This window comes from Protobothrops mucrosquamatus, unplaced genomic scaffold, assembly GCF_001527695.2.
Source record: "Protobothrops mucrosquamatus isolate PMUCROS unplaced genomic scaffold, P.Mucros_1.0 scaffold873, whole genome shotgun sequence".
NCBI lineage: Eukaryota > Metazoa > Chordata > Lepidosauria > Squamata > Viperidae > Protobothrops > Protobothrops mucrosquamatus.
This window is the reverse complement of record NW_015387127.1, coordinates 626,747-640,928: the sequence shown is the minus strand read 5'-3', so window position 1 is coordinate 640,928 and position 14,182 is coordinate 626,747. Positions and strand designations below refer to the sequence as shown.

Below are 14,182 nucleotides of genomic sequence, written 5' to 3'. Positions count from 1 at the left end.
TTCTAGTCTCTTCAGGTGGCCTTCTGTCAGAGGCCAACTCTCTACTCCATAGAGCAGGATAGAAAAAATATAGCCTTTGACAAGCCTGATTTTCAGTCTTAGGCTTATGTCGTGACTGCAGAAGACCTTTTTCATTTTGAAGAATGCTGTTCGAGCTTTCTCTATCCTTGTCTTTACTTCAGTGGTCATGTCCCAGCTTTCATATAAATTAGAACCGAGGTGTGCGATCCTTTCAACTTTTTCTAGTGGTATTCCTTCTGAATTTATTGGTGGTAAATTAACGGATTGTTTGCTGACGACCATGATCTTGGTTTTTGAGGTGTTAAGCTTCAAGCCATATTTTTCAGATATTTCTGTGACTCTGTTGATGAGGAGCTGAAGGTCTTCATGCTTACTGGCAAGCAGAACTGTATCATCAGCATATCTTAAGTTGTTGGTCCTACTCAGAACCTAATTTACTTAACTTCGTGACTTCCTCATGAATGGTTGTTTTTTCTACCATCAGCCTTGCTATTTGTCTCTGGAATATTAGAGAATCATACTCCCTCAAACATTTCAAAGGGTTGACTTTCTGTTAAGTAGTATTTTCTCTCTCCTAAATTCCTATCATTTTAGTACAGTTTTGCAGCCCTGGGATTCCAACCGTGTCCCAGCATTAAAAAGTGCAAAAAAGAAGAGAGGGAACATTGATGCAGTCTCTTATGTTCGGCACAGGATGTTCTTCTCCATCTGGGAAATGGCATTTTCATGCCTGCAAAGCTACAAAGTCCTGCCATCATGGCCACCTCCTAAACCATATGATAAATTTCTCTCACACTCTCTTCGTGCCACTTATTCTTGTACTTGCCTTGGGGAATAGATGCAAAGATTTAGTCCTAGCAATTCCTGTGAAACCAGCATCTGCATCATTTTTCAACTGCAAATCAAAACCAGTTTGTTGAACAACCACAGGGTGTCTCTAATGAAATCCTCATCCAGTTCCTTTAGACTGCATTTGCCAGGGGCAAATATTATTTCACGTAATCCTGGGATTATATCGGCTTATTTGCACATTTTTGAACTGCTGTTTTGCTGGCTAGGAGGTGGACCGTCTGGGTAGCAGGGTTCGTCTTTCTCATGTGCATCATTAAGGATGAAATTAGGAAGTATGAATCTGGTTTGTGAATCTAGTTTTGGTCAGAGGATTTATTTTCTAGTAGAAAAAAATGGTAGGCACAATGTAAGAGTTGCTTGATAACAAGTTGAATGGCATAAAAATTCAATAAATAAATTAATAAATAATAAATAAAAATGGGTGTGCAAGCTTTAAAAAGAGACTTTTGTGTCAATGGAAAAGGCAGCCTTTTCCACAATCAAAAATAAGGGCAGGTATTTATAAAAACATGCAGACTATTTACAGGTCTCTGCTTTTTTTTATTTTATTTCTAGGTCTCTGCAGTAATTTTAGTGCACATTTATTATTTATTTGTTCGTTCATTGTTGTAAATATATCGCTTAACCACAAGAGTTGCCAGTTCCAGTTAGGGACATTAAATAAGGACTACCTGTAGACCCACATGATAAATCTTTTTGTTTCTTTGTTTGACACCCATTCAATCCAAGGCTAATTTTTAATCCAATTTCTCAATACTTTAATTAGTAAAAATGTTTAGTTTTGATAACATTTTAATTAATAAATTCATGATGCAACATTATTGAGATAAATAATAAATTATCATTTTAATATTTTATCTAACTTTAGCCACTATTTTATTAATATACTTAATAATACTGTGATATTTAGACTTTATTTAACATTTTAATAACTATTTTAACTAATTTTAGTCTCGGTAAGGTATCATTTAATATAAATTTCCTAGTCTAAGTAACAGTAGGTGCAATATAAAAATGTATTTAATTAACAATACTGTAATGTTCTTGAAATGGATAAGCTATTAGTATTTTAGTTACTATTTTAACTCATTCTAGTCTTGGTAATATTTTATATTTAATTAACAATGTACTTTAGGCCCGTCCATTTTATTTAATAAGCGAATAAACTGAATAATTGTATTTATTAAATAAGCGAATGCATTCATTCATGGATCATTTTTATTTATTTTAAGACGATTAAAACCTATGTTCTTTTTATTATTGTTTATTTCAAGTCTCGATTAAGGCGAGGCAGAAGGCGAAACCCCGCCCCCTATTTTGGCGGGAAAAAAAATGTTGATTCCCACTACGCATGCCCGAGAGCGCGAGAGAGAGAGAGAGAGAGAGAAGAGAGAGAGAGCGGAGTCGGCTTTGGGGCGGGGCTTCGTCTCGCGAGCTTTAGGCCCGCCTGCTTTCGCCGCCCCGCCGCCACTTCCGGCAGAGAGCTGGGTCGCGCGAGCCCGCCTGAGCGGGTCGCTTCCGGTGCGGTCGGATTCCGGAAGGCAGGCGGAGAGGAAGGGAGGGCGAGCTCGAGGCCGCGAAGGGGGCGGGGCGTGGGCGTGGCCATTCTCCCCTACCCGCCGCCGGAGAGGAAGGAGAAGGAGAGGCGGAAGTTGCCCGTCCGGAATTGGGGGCGGTTGCCAAGGCAGGGGCTGCGAGGAGGAGGAGGAGGAGGGGGCTAGCGAGGAGAGCGAGGCGCAGGACCCCCCCCCCNTTTTTTTTTTTTGGCCATGGGCTCCTTTTAAAATGAAACCTTGGGCGAAGTGGAGGCTTTTAAAATAATCCCAATTTTTTTTCCCCCTGCCTGCGCCTGTCTGATGGGTTCCTGAAGAGCCTCCAGGGCTAGGAAAAGTGTAGCTTCCTAGGGCCTTTATTTTACTCTTCTTCCTTCCTCATGGAGGGAAAAAGTCCTCCTCCACGAGAAACCATGACCTGAGCTGGGGGCAGAAGCCCACCCGAGGAGCCCCAGGAATCCTGCCAATCTTGGACACTTCCCAACAAACCATGGTGAGTTGAAAAAGTAACCTGGGCTTTGCTTCCCCGGGCAGTGACATGTTGCCCCTAAGATTGCAAACGGTTTCTGTTTCCTGCTTTCTGCATCAGAGCAGCTTTGTGAATTTCCTGGGTGCAAAGCATCGCCACGGGCTGTGTGGGGGGGCATTTTCTTAGCTTCTCCTATGCCACAGCAATGATCCCTCTATGCTGCTTTGCTAGTGATTTGACTATGTGCAATATACTATGTGTACGGTGGTGCAACGATAGGTGCCATCCTTAGATAACAGCCTGGAGTGTGGTATGGTGTGCCTGCGTTTGGACTGTTCGTGAAAGGAACGGATTCAGAGACTCTGCAAACAAAGAAACTTGGATACTCATAGCTTTGTGGCTCGTTTCTGGTCAGCTGGCGTCATAAAACTGGCTATGGTTAAGAAAGGATGTTTCATAAAGGGGCAGGGCCTTAGGGGGGAAAGTCCCACTGCATGCATTTGTAAAACTGCTGCAATCTATATAATATCCAGGGCCCTTGGAAAAGCCTCGAGATTTCAGTTGAATCACATTTTCTCTTTTTTATAAAACCTTATCTGACAAATGTTAAGATTGTGAGTTCCACATATTGGAAACGGCTTGCCTCAGAGCTTGGTTGACCCGATGCAGATCAAATCAACATGCCAAGTCAAAGATGAAAATTCTCAGAATTCAAAATGTTTTTCTGGGGGAAGGGGAAAAAAAACTTATTTACAGGTTTCCAGAACCACCAAATGACTATTCACTATGCTTGTCCACATCTGAAAAAGCTTCTTGTGCCATCTCAGATCCAGGATGGGTAAATTTCATTAGAATAATAATAATAATAATAATAATAATAATTATTATTATTATTATTATTATTATTACACAATTATGGATGTCATCGGGGCACTGGGAACTATGTCCAAAAACTTTGCAAAACACATCAAGAAACTACAATTTCCTGCAATAACTCCAGCAATGCTACAAAAAACTGCGCTACTCGAAATATCTTACATTTTAAGGAGATACCTGGTTGACACTTAGGATGATGGTAGTAACTCGTCTCAATCATCAGTGCAGCTAATTTGAATGTTCAGTTGACTTAAGGTTCTTGTTTAATGAATAAAAGATAATAATAATAATAATAAAGTTGGAAGGGACCTGGGAGGTCATCTAGTCCAACCCCCTGCTTAGGCAGGAAACCCTATACCATTTCAGACAAATCAGTGGTGGGATTCAGCCAGTTCGCACCACTTCGGCAGAACCGGTAGCAAATTTTTTGTTGCCCAGGCCCAGAATGGACTTCCGGAAGTGACATGTCCACATAGAGAACCGGTTGTTCACATGTTTGAATCCCACCACTGAGACAAATGTCTGTCTGAAAATTACAAATTACATACTAAAAAGTATGTAATTTGTGCTAATAAGAATTGTAAACATATCTGGTGTAACTTGCGGTAGCAGAAAATTAGTTACATTTTCTACAATTGTTACATTATGAAAGTGATACATCTGGGTGTTTTGATTTCTGAAAATGTAGCATTAAATATAAATAAGCTAGATAAATATTTGTGCGTGCATCTTTTCAGATTTGTTCAAAATATTTCCCTGGGTGATTCGTTACATCAATGTAATTTTGGCTGCAACCTTAATGAGTTGTTTTCAGTTTTCATTGTTTACTATATTTCAGCTATCAGTTATAGGCATCAGTGGGATTTTGTATTGTGAAAGCTGGCTTGAACTACCAGGTGGCAAGTTTGTTTAAGATTCCAGGTGATCTAAAGAGAAGTTATGTGCCTCTCTACATTGTCTAAAAATTGAATGCATCGTTTCCATTAAGAAAATGCTATTTTCCCCCAGGGCTATTGCTATGCAAATTAATACTCTTCTTATATACATCTGCCCTGCTATGCAATTAACTGTGTGAATTCTCACAGCTCTATAGTCTGGGCATAAAAGTTTGATCTAAAGGAGGCCATCTTTTCTTTGTATATCTTTGTATATCTTTCTAGCAATATTTTTTTTCCTTTATAAGTTTTAGAAAAGAATAACCAATCCATATTTTGAGGCAAGGATCCAAAAAGGCATGGATGAAGAATTAGCTATAATAGGGGAGGCTATCAAGGAAATGATGCTGTTGCGTCATTCTTTAAGTCATCTAACGATGCCAAAGAAATAGTTTACATTTTAAAAATTTGGCTACAGTTATATACTTGCCTCTGAGTGGTCAGATGACATTGCTTTTTTCAGTCTTCATGCTTTTTCTTAAAACAAGTTTTGCAAGGGGCTTCTTTAAATTTTCTTTTTCAAGCGCACAGAAGCTTGTTGCTTTCTTGTATCCATCTAATATTTAAAATTGTTGATTGCCACTGCATTTCCTGTTCCTTTGCACAATTTGAGTCTTACAAATTCATTCTCTCGTTTCCTTTATGTTGCAAGGTGAAAGAGAATCATGCCCTTCGTTTGGTTTGATTCTGTAGCAGAAAACCAATTCCTTTTTTTTATTATTTATCTGGCAAGATTTTTTCTCTTCTATAAAGACAAATACCATACTAAGAACGAAGACAAAAGGCTAATATAATAAAAAAAAAAGTTTAAGGCATGTATAATAAAAAAAAACCTTTCTCATTCTAAGTGAACAAAGATCTCTTGGGAGTAGATTTTACGCGAAGGATCTAACTATTCTGACAGACCATAGATTGAATATCAGCTAGCCATGTGCTACAGCTTCCAAACGTGCCAGTGCAATTTTGCACTGCATTAATAAAGGTACATGTTGAGAACATGGGAAGTAATTGTTCCTCACTGAACTGCGTTGGGCATGTTTAATCTGTAAAAGAAAAGGTAGAAGGAAGACATGATAACAATCTTCTGATATTTGAGAGGCTGTCACAGGGAAGAGAGTGTGGATTTATTTGCTATAGTACCTGAGGCTAGGACAGTGATGGCGAACCTTTTAGAGACCGAGTGCCCAAACTGCAACCAAAACCCACTTATGTATCGTCAGGTGCCGGGTGGGTGTGGCGCATTGGATGGGCATGGCCCATTGGGTGGGCGTGGCTGCGGTGGTAACGGCAGACTGGGTGGGACTAAAAAGTTCAATCAATCAATTCCAACTTTGCAAGATTCCCCCCCCCCCGCAAAAAGTAGAAATTGATTGATTGATTGAACCTTTTTTTTTTTGCACACGGCAGAGGCCGAAAGCGAAAAGGTTTTATAAAACCCAGATGAAGGCCTAGAACTGGGGCAACGGCACGCGTGCCCACAGAAAGGGCTCTGCGTGCCACCTGTGGCACATGTGCCATAGGTTCGCCACCACGGGGCTAAAACAAAAATCAATGGAAGCTTAACAGAGGGAGAGCCAAACTTGGAATAAGGAGGAATTTCTTGACAATGAGAGCAATTAAACAATTGGACAGCCTGCCTTCTAGAGATGTGGATATTCCATCTCTGGAGGCTTTCAAGAAAAGATTGGACAATCATTAGTCTGGGATAATATCAAAATTTCTGCCCTGAGCAGCATGGTGGATTAGAAGTCTTCCAAAGCCTCTTGAAATCTTACATTTCTATAAAGGTAATATTTAAGGGTGTGTGCTGATCAATCAAAATGATGTTATCCTCAAGGAATTTGACTCCATACCTGAGAAGGAGGGTCTCTCTCCTAATTTCCCTTGCTGTGAATCTGGCATTTTTTAATTCCTTCTCAAGCTAGAAAGGATAGTTTGGGGGCTATTGGTGGGGTTGTTGTTTTTTTTTAAAGGACAATAATAATTTCTTGAGAAGAAAAAGGGGTGAAGATTATGTTAAAAATTCAAAATTGTGGAGTCTAAAATGGAGTCTTGGGATTCTTTGAGAAGAGTGGAATACAATACTAGTCATAACAGGAGGGACTATGGTCTATTGGTGCTATTGTCGTTATGTAGCGCTGAACCAGGTACTATATATTATGCTTCTGATAATTTCTTGATAAGCTCAGGATGTTATAGCTTTGATCCTCAGAACAGTCTTGTGATATTCAGGTGAGAAGGTCAAGATCCACAGCCGAACTTCAGTCCCACCCTGCCATATTATCATTGGATAGATCTGTTACCTCCACATTGCAGATGGGGAAAAGAACAAAGAGCTAAGTAAATAGCGAGAAGCCACGTTAAGGAGGTTATGGCAGAGTAAAATTGGAATAGGTGATTTCCAGGTTCAGAAAGAAGTGTTTTAGCCTCTATGGGGCATTAGCTTCCAAAAACGTATTCCTTTTGTTGTTAACTTTGTAGTTAAAGCTTTATTTCAGCTTCATGTTGCTACTCATCTGTTAGTCATTTGTAGTTTTGTTTCCTTTTTTTTAAAGGCATAAGATGCAGGTGGGCTGTAGACTTCACCCAACTGCCAAAGGACAGAAGCCCAACATTGAAATAAAAAAATGGCGGTGGAGGTGCAGCCTTTAGTGGACTAGCCAAAGCTTAAGTCCTAATAATATTTCTGGGCTCACATTTATAAAGGCTATTTTATTAATGTGTGCTCCTGTTTCCAAGCAGATGCCAGTTGAAGATAGCTTGTAGTAGCTTATTTATTTGTGCAATTTATCTCTTGCGAAGTGAAAACTAAACGTGAAGCAAAACTATAACACAAAACAGTACAGCTGTTATGAAGGCCATAAATACAGTAGAGGAGGTGGCAGAATAAATAAATCTTAAGACCCACTGGGGAGAGAAAAAAACCCTGCTAAAATAAAAACTATTTTGAAAGCCATTTTGAAAGTGACAAAATGAAGACCCACTACTCGGGATTCTTAGGAGGGAGAAGATCTACCACAGGGGTCTTCAAACTCGGCATGCTGGCTGAGGAATTCTGGGAGTTGAAGTCCACGAGTCATAAAAGGGCTGAGTTTGAAGACCCGTGATCTACCACCTTGTGTCTGCTGCTTTTGGTTTATTGGTGCAGCACCAAGTCAGGAAAGTGCTAATCCAAAATGGAATAATTGTTTTATTCCTCTCTTAAGCCATGTTTTGTAAGGACACCATCTTCCCTGTACTTTGTGTTGCTAAATCATAGATTACATTTCACTAGTTTCCCCTCCGGGTAACAACTGTATTACCTCTTTCTTAAGCCTCATGACATTTCCTGTTGACATCGTCATAGCAGAGATCACAACTGACTCAGGAGAAAATTGTGAGCCCATGATGCAGTTGAATATTTCTGCTCTTGTGTCACCGAATAATCTATTTTTTTTAAGAAGCACTGCATTCATCAGAAATAATTAAAGAAAAACACAATGCCAACAACACGGAGAGGTCTCCAGTTTATGTTAATGCACATTTCAATTTCAATTAAGAACTTGACCTGGCAATATTTGAGTACATGTCAAACCTCACGGTCTCGCAACTAATGAGCTGTGATATGAATCACATTTTTTCCTGTACAAGAAAACTGATTCCTCAAATCTTTTAAAACCTGATCAGACTGGCTTCAGCACTTTTTTTCACTAGCAGACACAATGAGTTGCATCTACTTATTATTATTATTTTACTGTGATACAATGTGACTGCTACAGCATCCCAAAACCTTCTCCCTGAATACTTATAATTAATGGTAGCCTTTCGATTATCTTGTTTTGTTTGTTTGTTTTGTGTAAATATGGTACACAATGTTATTTCATTTTGAAAAGCAGTTTTGATTTTTTGCAGAGGAGATTTCAGCCTCTGTAAAATGGGTCTCCTCCAGTCTTTGAGAAGGAAGTTTCTTATATGGAGTTGAAAGCAGGAGACTTCGTTTGTGTTATCAGTCCATCTTCGTTTTAAATGCTATTATTTTTCACCAAAGTGAGTGATAAATTTGTGGAATCTTGTTTAGCGCCGTGTGCTTCAAACTCCTAAGTTTGTGTTCATGCCAAAAGAATGAACTACGAAGACTCTGATGTTTGTGAAGCTTCTGATTGTTTATTGGCAGGGCTCAAGGTGGAAATCTAACAGGTGGAGCAAATAAAATCTTAAGATTTCAACTGAGTTACAGGGTTTGTTTGGAATTAAATAGGAGTTATGAAGTATTTTGCCCTGAAAAATGCTATAAAAGGTACTCAGGGCTGGGAAAAATTATAGCAAGGAATGGGGAGGGTGATTAGATAACGTAGTAAATGATTACCTTATAGAAATAAAATAGATATTGTAAAATACCTTTTTCTACTACACTGTACCGAGGGGCGGGGGAAATCTTAATTTTTTCTAAGATGCTGGCCTAGAAACCAGGAGACTGTGAGTTCTAGTCCCACCTTAGATACAAAAGCCTATATGTATGTATGTATGTATGTATGTATGTATGTATGTACACAATTTAATGATCCTGCCTTTGTAGAAATTCTTAAAATGTGTTTTAAAATTCTGTGAATCCATTGGTGAAAATCTTGCACGATTACTAACAAAGTATAACCAACCCAGAGATTGATGTGGAGTTTTTTTCAGTCTGAAGAACTATTTCCATTTGGAGGATTGTGATAATCCAATCAGTTTGTCGGGTTTAAATTAAGAAAATAGCAATAGCACTTAGACTTATATACCTCTTCACAGTGTTTTACAGCCCTCTCTAAGCCGTTTGCAGAGTCAGCAGATTTGCTCCCAACAATCTGGGTCCTCAGTTTACCGACCTCGGAAGGATGGAAGGCTGAGTCAACTTTGAACTGATCAGGGTCGAACTGCTGGCAGTTGGAAGAGTTAGCCTGCAATACTGCATTCTAACCACTGCGCCACCATGGCTCGGATGGTTGATCAGATTCTCTCTTGGATCCCAAGCTTCCTAAATGGTTGAATTATTATTTCTCAGTCATAGCTACCATGCAGATGACTAAATGAAGAGACACATACCTTTCCAAATACTATTGCAAAAAGCCTAGGGAAATAAATTTCTAGCATTGTCACCAAGTACTTAGTGGTTTTGAATTCTGCTCATCGGCACCAGCGTTAATTTGTTTCTTGGTTTTAAACCCTCTTGTAATTACACATTGGGTTGGATTACCCTGTTACATCAAAGCTATTCTTACAATCAATTCTTGCTGTTCCCGGCCACTAATTGGAGTTAGCGAGGAGAGCAGCTTGTGTTGACATGGAAAATCATTACAGTACAACTTTTTAAAAATATCCTCTTTCCAAGCACATGCCTGGAGGAAGAAGCTTGAATTCATTAGTCATTGGGAAGACATGGGTTTTGAAGTGCTGTGTAGCTGTTCAAATATAGAAAATCTAATGTATTTTTCATTCTGAAAAGCATCTTGGTAAATCGAAACAGCATTGTATTGTAGTCCTGCCCCAATTCCTTTAAACAGTTTGCAAGCAAGGATGTTAGTGTATAACTGGCCAATCCTTCATAATGCTTTAGGGGAAGAGGGAAATCATAAATTCTGACTTAAAAATTGTATATAAGGAATAATTGGGACATCATTTTTACATTTCTTTTTCCAAAGATCCTTGTGTACTGTATGTACTGTATAGTAAGTGTTATAGCAACAGCAATAGCATTTAGACTTATATACCGCTTCACAGCGCTTTGCAGCCCTCTCTAAGCAGTTTACAGAGTCAGCATCTTGCCCCCTACAATCTGGGTCCTCATTTTACTGACCTCGGAAGGATGGAAGGCTGAGTCAACCTTCAGGATCGAACTCCTGGCAGTCGGCAGAGTTAACCTGCAATTCTGTATTCTAACCACTGAGTCACTACGGCTCTTATCAGTTTCAAAGAGTGTTAACTAAATTGATGGACAGCAGGTCTGTCAAAGCACTTGGTCTTGAAGATCCAGTATTCTGGCCTGGTTGAAGGCATTTCCGAATATTAGTTGAAGGGGAACAATGGTGACAGAGATCTGGCGCACCATTTTCTGTGTGCAAGTGCTCAGAACATCTTGTTAACTATTCTAGATGAAGGGGACTTGGCCTGATCCAGAAAAAAATGATTCTTATATTTTATAAACATTTGGCATCGTACTGTATAGAGAAGGCTGTAGCAAGAACACTTAATAGTTCAACAAATGTGGGTTTGGCAGCCTTGTAGAACATGCATTAAAAGTGTTGTTTTTGCAAATGAAAGAGATTATTATTGTTCGCCTGACAGTCATTTCTTGTGGGCAAGATTGCAGCTGGACTAAGCTGCAGCTGGACTAAGCTAGAAGTAGTGCAGACTCCCTACTCAATAAGCCAGAAAGACCCAAATTGGCTAGGGCAGGGGTCTCCAAACTTGGCAATTTTAAGACTGCTGGCTTGGGAATTCTGGGAGCTGAGGTCGACAAATCTTAAAAGTTGCCTACTTTGGAGACCCCTGGGCTAATGCTGTATCGAAAAGGACCAAAGATTCAGAGAGCAAATTAAAAGTGTTTTTAATCCGTTGCTGCAATGAACATATTTCAATGGCAACATCACCGTTCTTGATTTTACCTCTGATTTTACCCTGTTTTCCAAAGTAAAGCGGAGGACCAGAATATCTGGTCCAAACATTCAAGTCGAGCTGGAACCCAGATGAGAACAAGAATATTCTCAATAATAATGACTGTGCGATATAATATAATAATATTGTAAGCCACCCAGGGTTACCTTTTGGTCAGATGGGCTGCCAATAAATTTAACAAATAAAATAAATAAGCATGGGAGAAAACTGCGAAAAGCACGATGAAAAAGTAGAGCCAACCCTGTTTTGCTATTTGAAAGATAAATTTTCGAAGAGTTGTGAAGGAGAAATTAAATTCGAACCTAAAATGTTGGCTAGTTTGACAGTTTTCCGTATTTTTCAGATCTGGAATAACCTCTGAGTAAGTCATTTATGGAAGTGCTTTCTATTTTAAAACTATGAAGAGCCGGTGAAAATTCAGTGGTCTGTTGCTAAGATACAAGTTGCAGTGAGTAAGCCAGCCCAAATTCAGTTTTTCCTAAATAATGTGAGCACAAATAGTCCTGATAAAAGTAGGAGAAACTGTCATTATAAAATCTACCCTGCGAAAATTGGAGAAACTCAACAGATGGACTGACTCAGTGTTCGTATTCCTGTATGTTTCTAAAGTTGAAACAGTCTTACTTGATTTGAAATTTCCACTTATAAATGCACTTCAACGCTTCTCAACAGGGGCTAGTTAAAAGCATCTTTGGAAGATCAGAACTGGGTACATCCGAATAAGGAGGGCATGAAAAATAACACACAACAGTAAAGTGACAGAAAAACTGGTCTTAAGTAGGTGAACATCAGAACAACAGCTAGGACTGCTGTTCTTCAAATGTCATTTAGTAAACAGTGGCTACATTTTCAACATGGTCTCTTTTTACATTAGCAAAAGTGAAAATACAGGTTAGGTCAGGGATAGGCAACCTTGGCTCTTTTATGACTTGTGGACTTCAACTCCCAGAATTCCTGAGCCAGCCATGCTGAGGGGAAAGGGAGAGGTTTCCAAGCTGAGCCATGCTGGCTCAGGAATTCTGGGAGTTGAAGTCCACAAGCCATGAGGGGGCCATAGTTCCCCCATGCTGGCTCAGGAATTCTGGGAGTTGAAGCCCACGAGTCATAAAAGAGCCAAGGTTGCCTACCCCTGGGTTAGGTACAGGTTGTCCTTGACTTATGACCAAAATTGAGCCCAGTTATACACTGGCCTACAAAGAATGCCTTCATGTGCTTGCAATATAAACTCCAGGTAGTCCTTGACTTACAACAGTTCATTTAGTGACTGTTCCAACTTAAAAAAGCGCTGAAAAAAGTGGCTTATGACTGTTGCAGCATCCCCACGGTCTCATGATTTACATTCGGGTGCTTGACAATTGATTCACATTTATGATGGTCGCAGCGTCCCAGAGTCACGTGATCCCCTTTTGCGACCTCCTCACAAGCAGAGTCAATGGGAGGGGACCAGATTCACTTAACATCCGTGTTACTAACTTAACCACCACCGTGATTCATTCAACAAATGCCGCAAGAAAAATCATAAAACGGGGCAAAACTCACTTAACAAATTCCTCACTTAGCAGCGTAAATTTTGGACTCCGTTGTGGCCCTAATTTGAGGACTACCTACACTCTTGAGTATTGTTGCTCAAATGTTTGGGAACTTGGGTGGAGGCAATATCGGGACTGAAGAACACGACCAGTGGAGCCAGGCAGAAGCCTAGGTCCGTGGTGGCGAACCTATGGCACGCGTGCCACAGGTGGCACACAGAGCCCTCTCTGTGGGCACGTGCGCCATCGCCCCAGTCCTAGGCCTTCAGCTGGATTTTATAAAATCTTTTCGCTTTAGGCCTCCGCCGCCGTGTGCCAAAAAAAAAAAAGGTTCTATCAATCAGTCAATTTCAATTTCTTGCGGGGAAAAAAAAGATCTCGCAAAGTTGGAATTGATTGATTGAACTTTTTAGTCCCACCCAGTCTGCCGTTACCATCACAGCCACGCCCACCCAATGGGCCACACCCACCCAATGGGCCACACCCACCCGGCACCCGGCGATGCATAAGTGGGTTTTGGGTTGCAGTTTGGGCACTCGGTCTCTAAAAGGTTCGCCATCCCTGGCCTAGGTGGATGTCAGTCCAATGTTGAACCACTAGAATGCATAAAAGATTTTTTTTTTTTCTGCAACAGTATCAGGCTGCATTTTGTAAACATTCCAAGTGTGACGATTCCTCTTAAAACGTCTCTTTGGCAGGCATCAGAGGAGGCCTCCCTCCGAGCCCTGGAGAGCCTGATGACGGAGTTTTTCCACAACTGCACTACGAACGAGAGAAAGCGTGAAATCGGTAAGCCGTCTTCTTTCCCATTTTCTCCCCAAGTTTCGCCCCAAATTTCAGAATGAAGGCAACTTCGTTTTGGTTTGGTGTCTACTCTCATAAGCTCCTTTGAGCACAAGTTGAAGTGCACCCTTCAAAAATATTCCACATTTTTTCCTCCCATTTTAAAGACATTTTGCTTCTCTCTCTCTCTTTTAATGCAATGATCTGTCACTTGCGGCCCTCTGCCAGCCAGCGTCAGATCCTTTGAAAAGACTTTCCTTGCCAGAGAATCTTAATTAGCTTAATAGCAATTATTTGCGGGCAGACATCAGGTATAAAGGTTGATGAAAGTGGGATGGGAACTGTAATGAAACATTATTCTCTTGTGTTCCTTTTGATGAATAATTGTTATTTAGAGCAAGAGTGGGCTAGAGGTACATTGAAAACCACCAAGCTTTGGGGAACCGACCTTAGATCAACCAAGACTTTTTAAGCGCCGTGGCTCAAATGAAAAGCAAGTTTTTAAGCATTTCAAACATCAGCAGGTTAAAAATA

The 14,182-nt window shown here is 40.1% G+C and overlaps 1 protein-coding gene across 1 annotated transcript in view; it reads left to right on the top strand.

The window, feature by feature from the left end:
* The first annotated feature begins 2,872 nt into the window (after positions 1-2,872).
* XPO6 (exportin 6) overlaps positions 2,873-14,182 on the top strand; it is a 54,321-nt gene continuing 43,011 nt past the window's right edge. The window contains 2 exon segments of the mRNA XM_015819187.1: positions 2,873-2,919; positions 13,564-13,654. Of these exon segments, the coding sequence (XP_015674673.1) occupies positions 2,917-2,919; positions 13,564-13,654 (94 nt within the window). The 5' untranslated portion in view covers positions 2,873-2,916.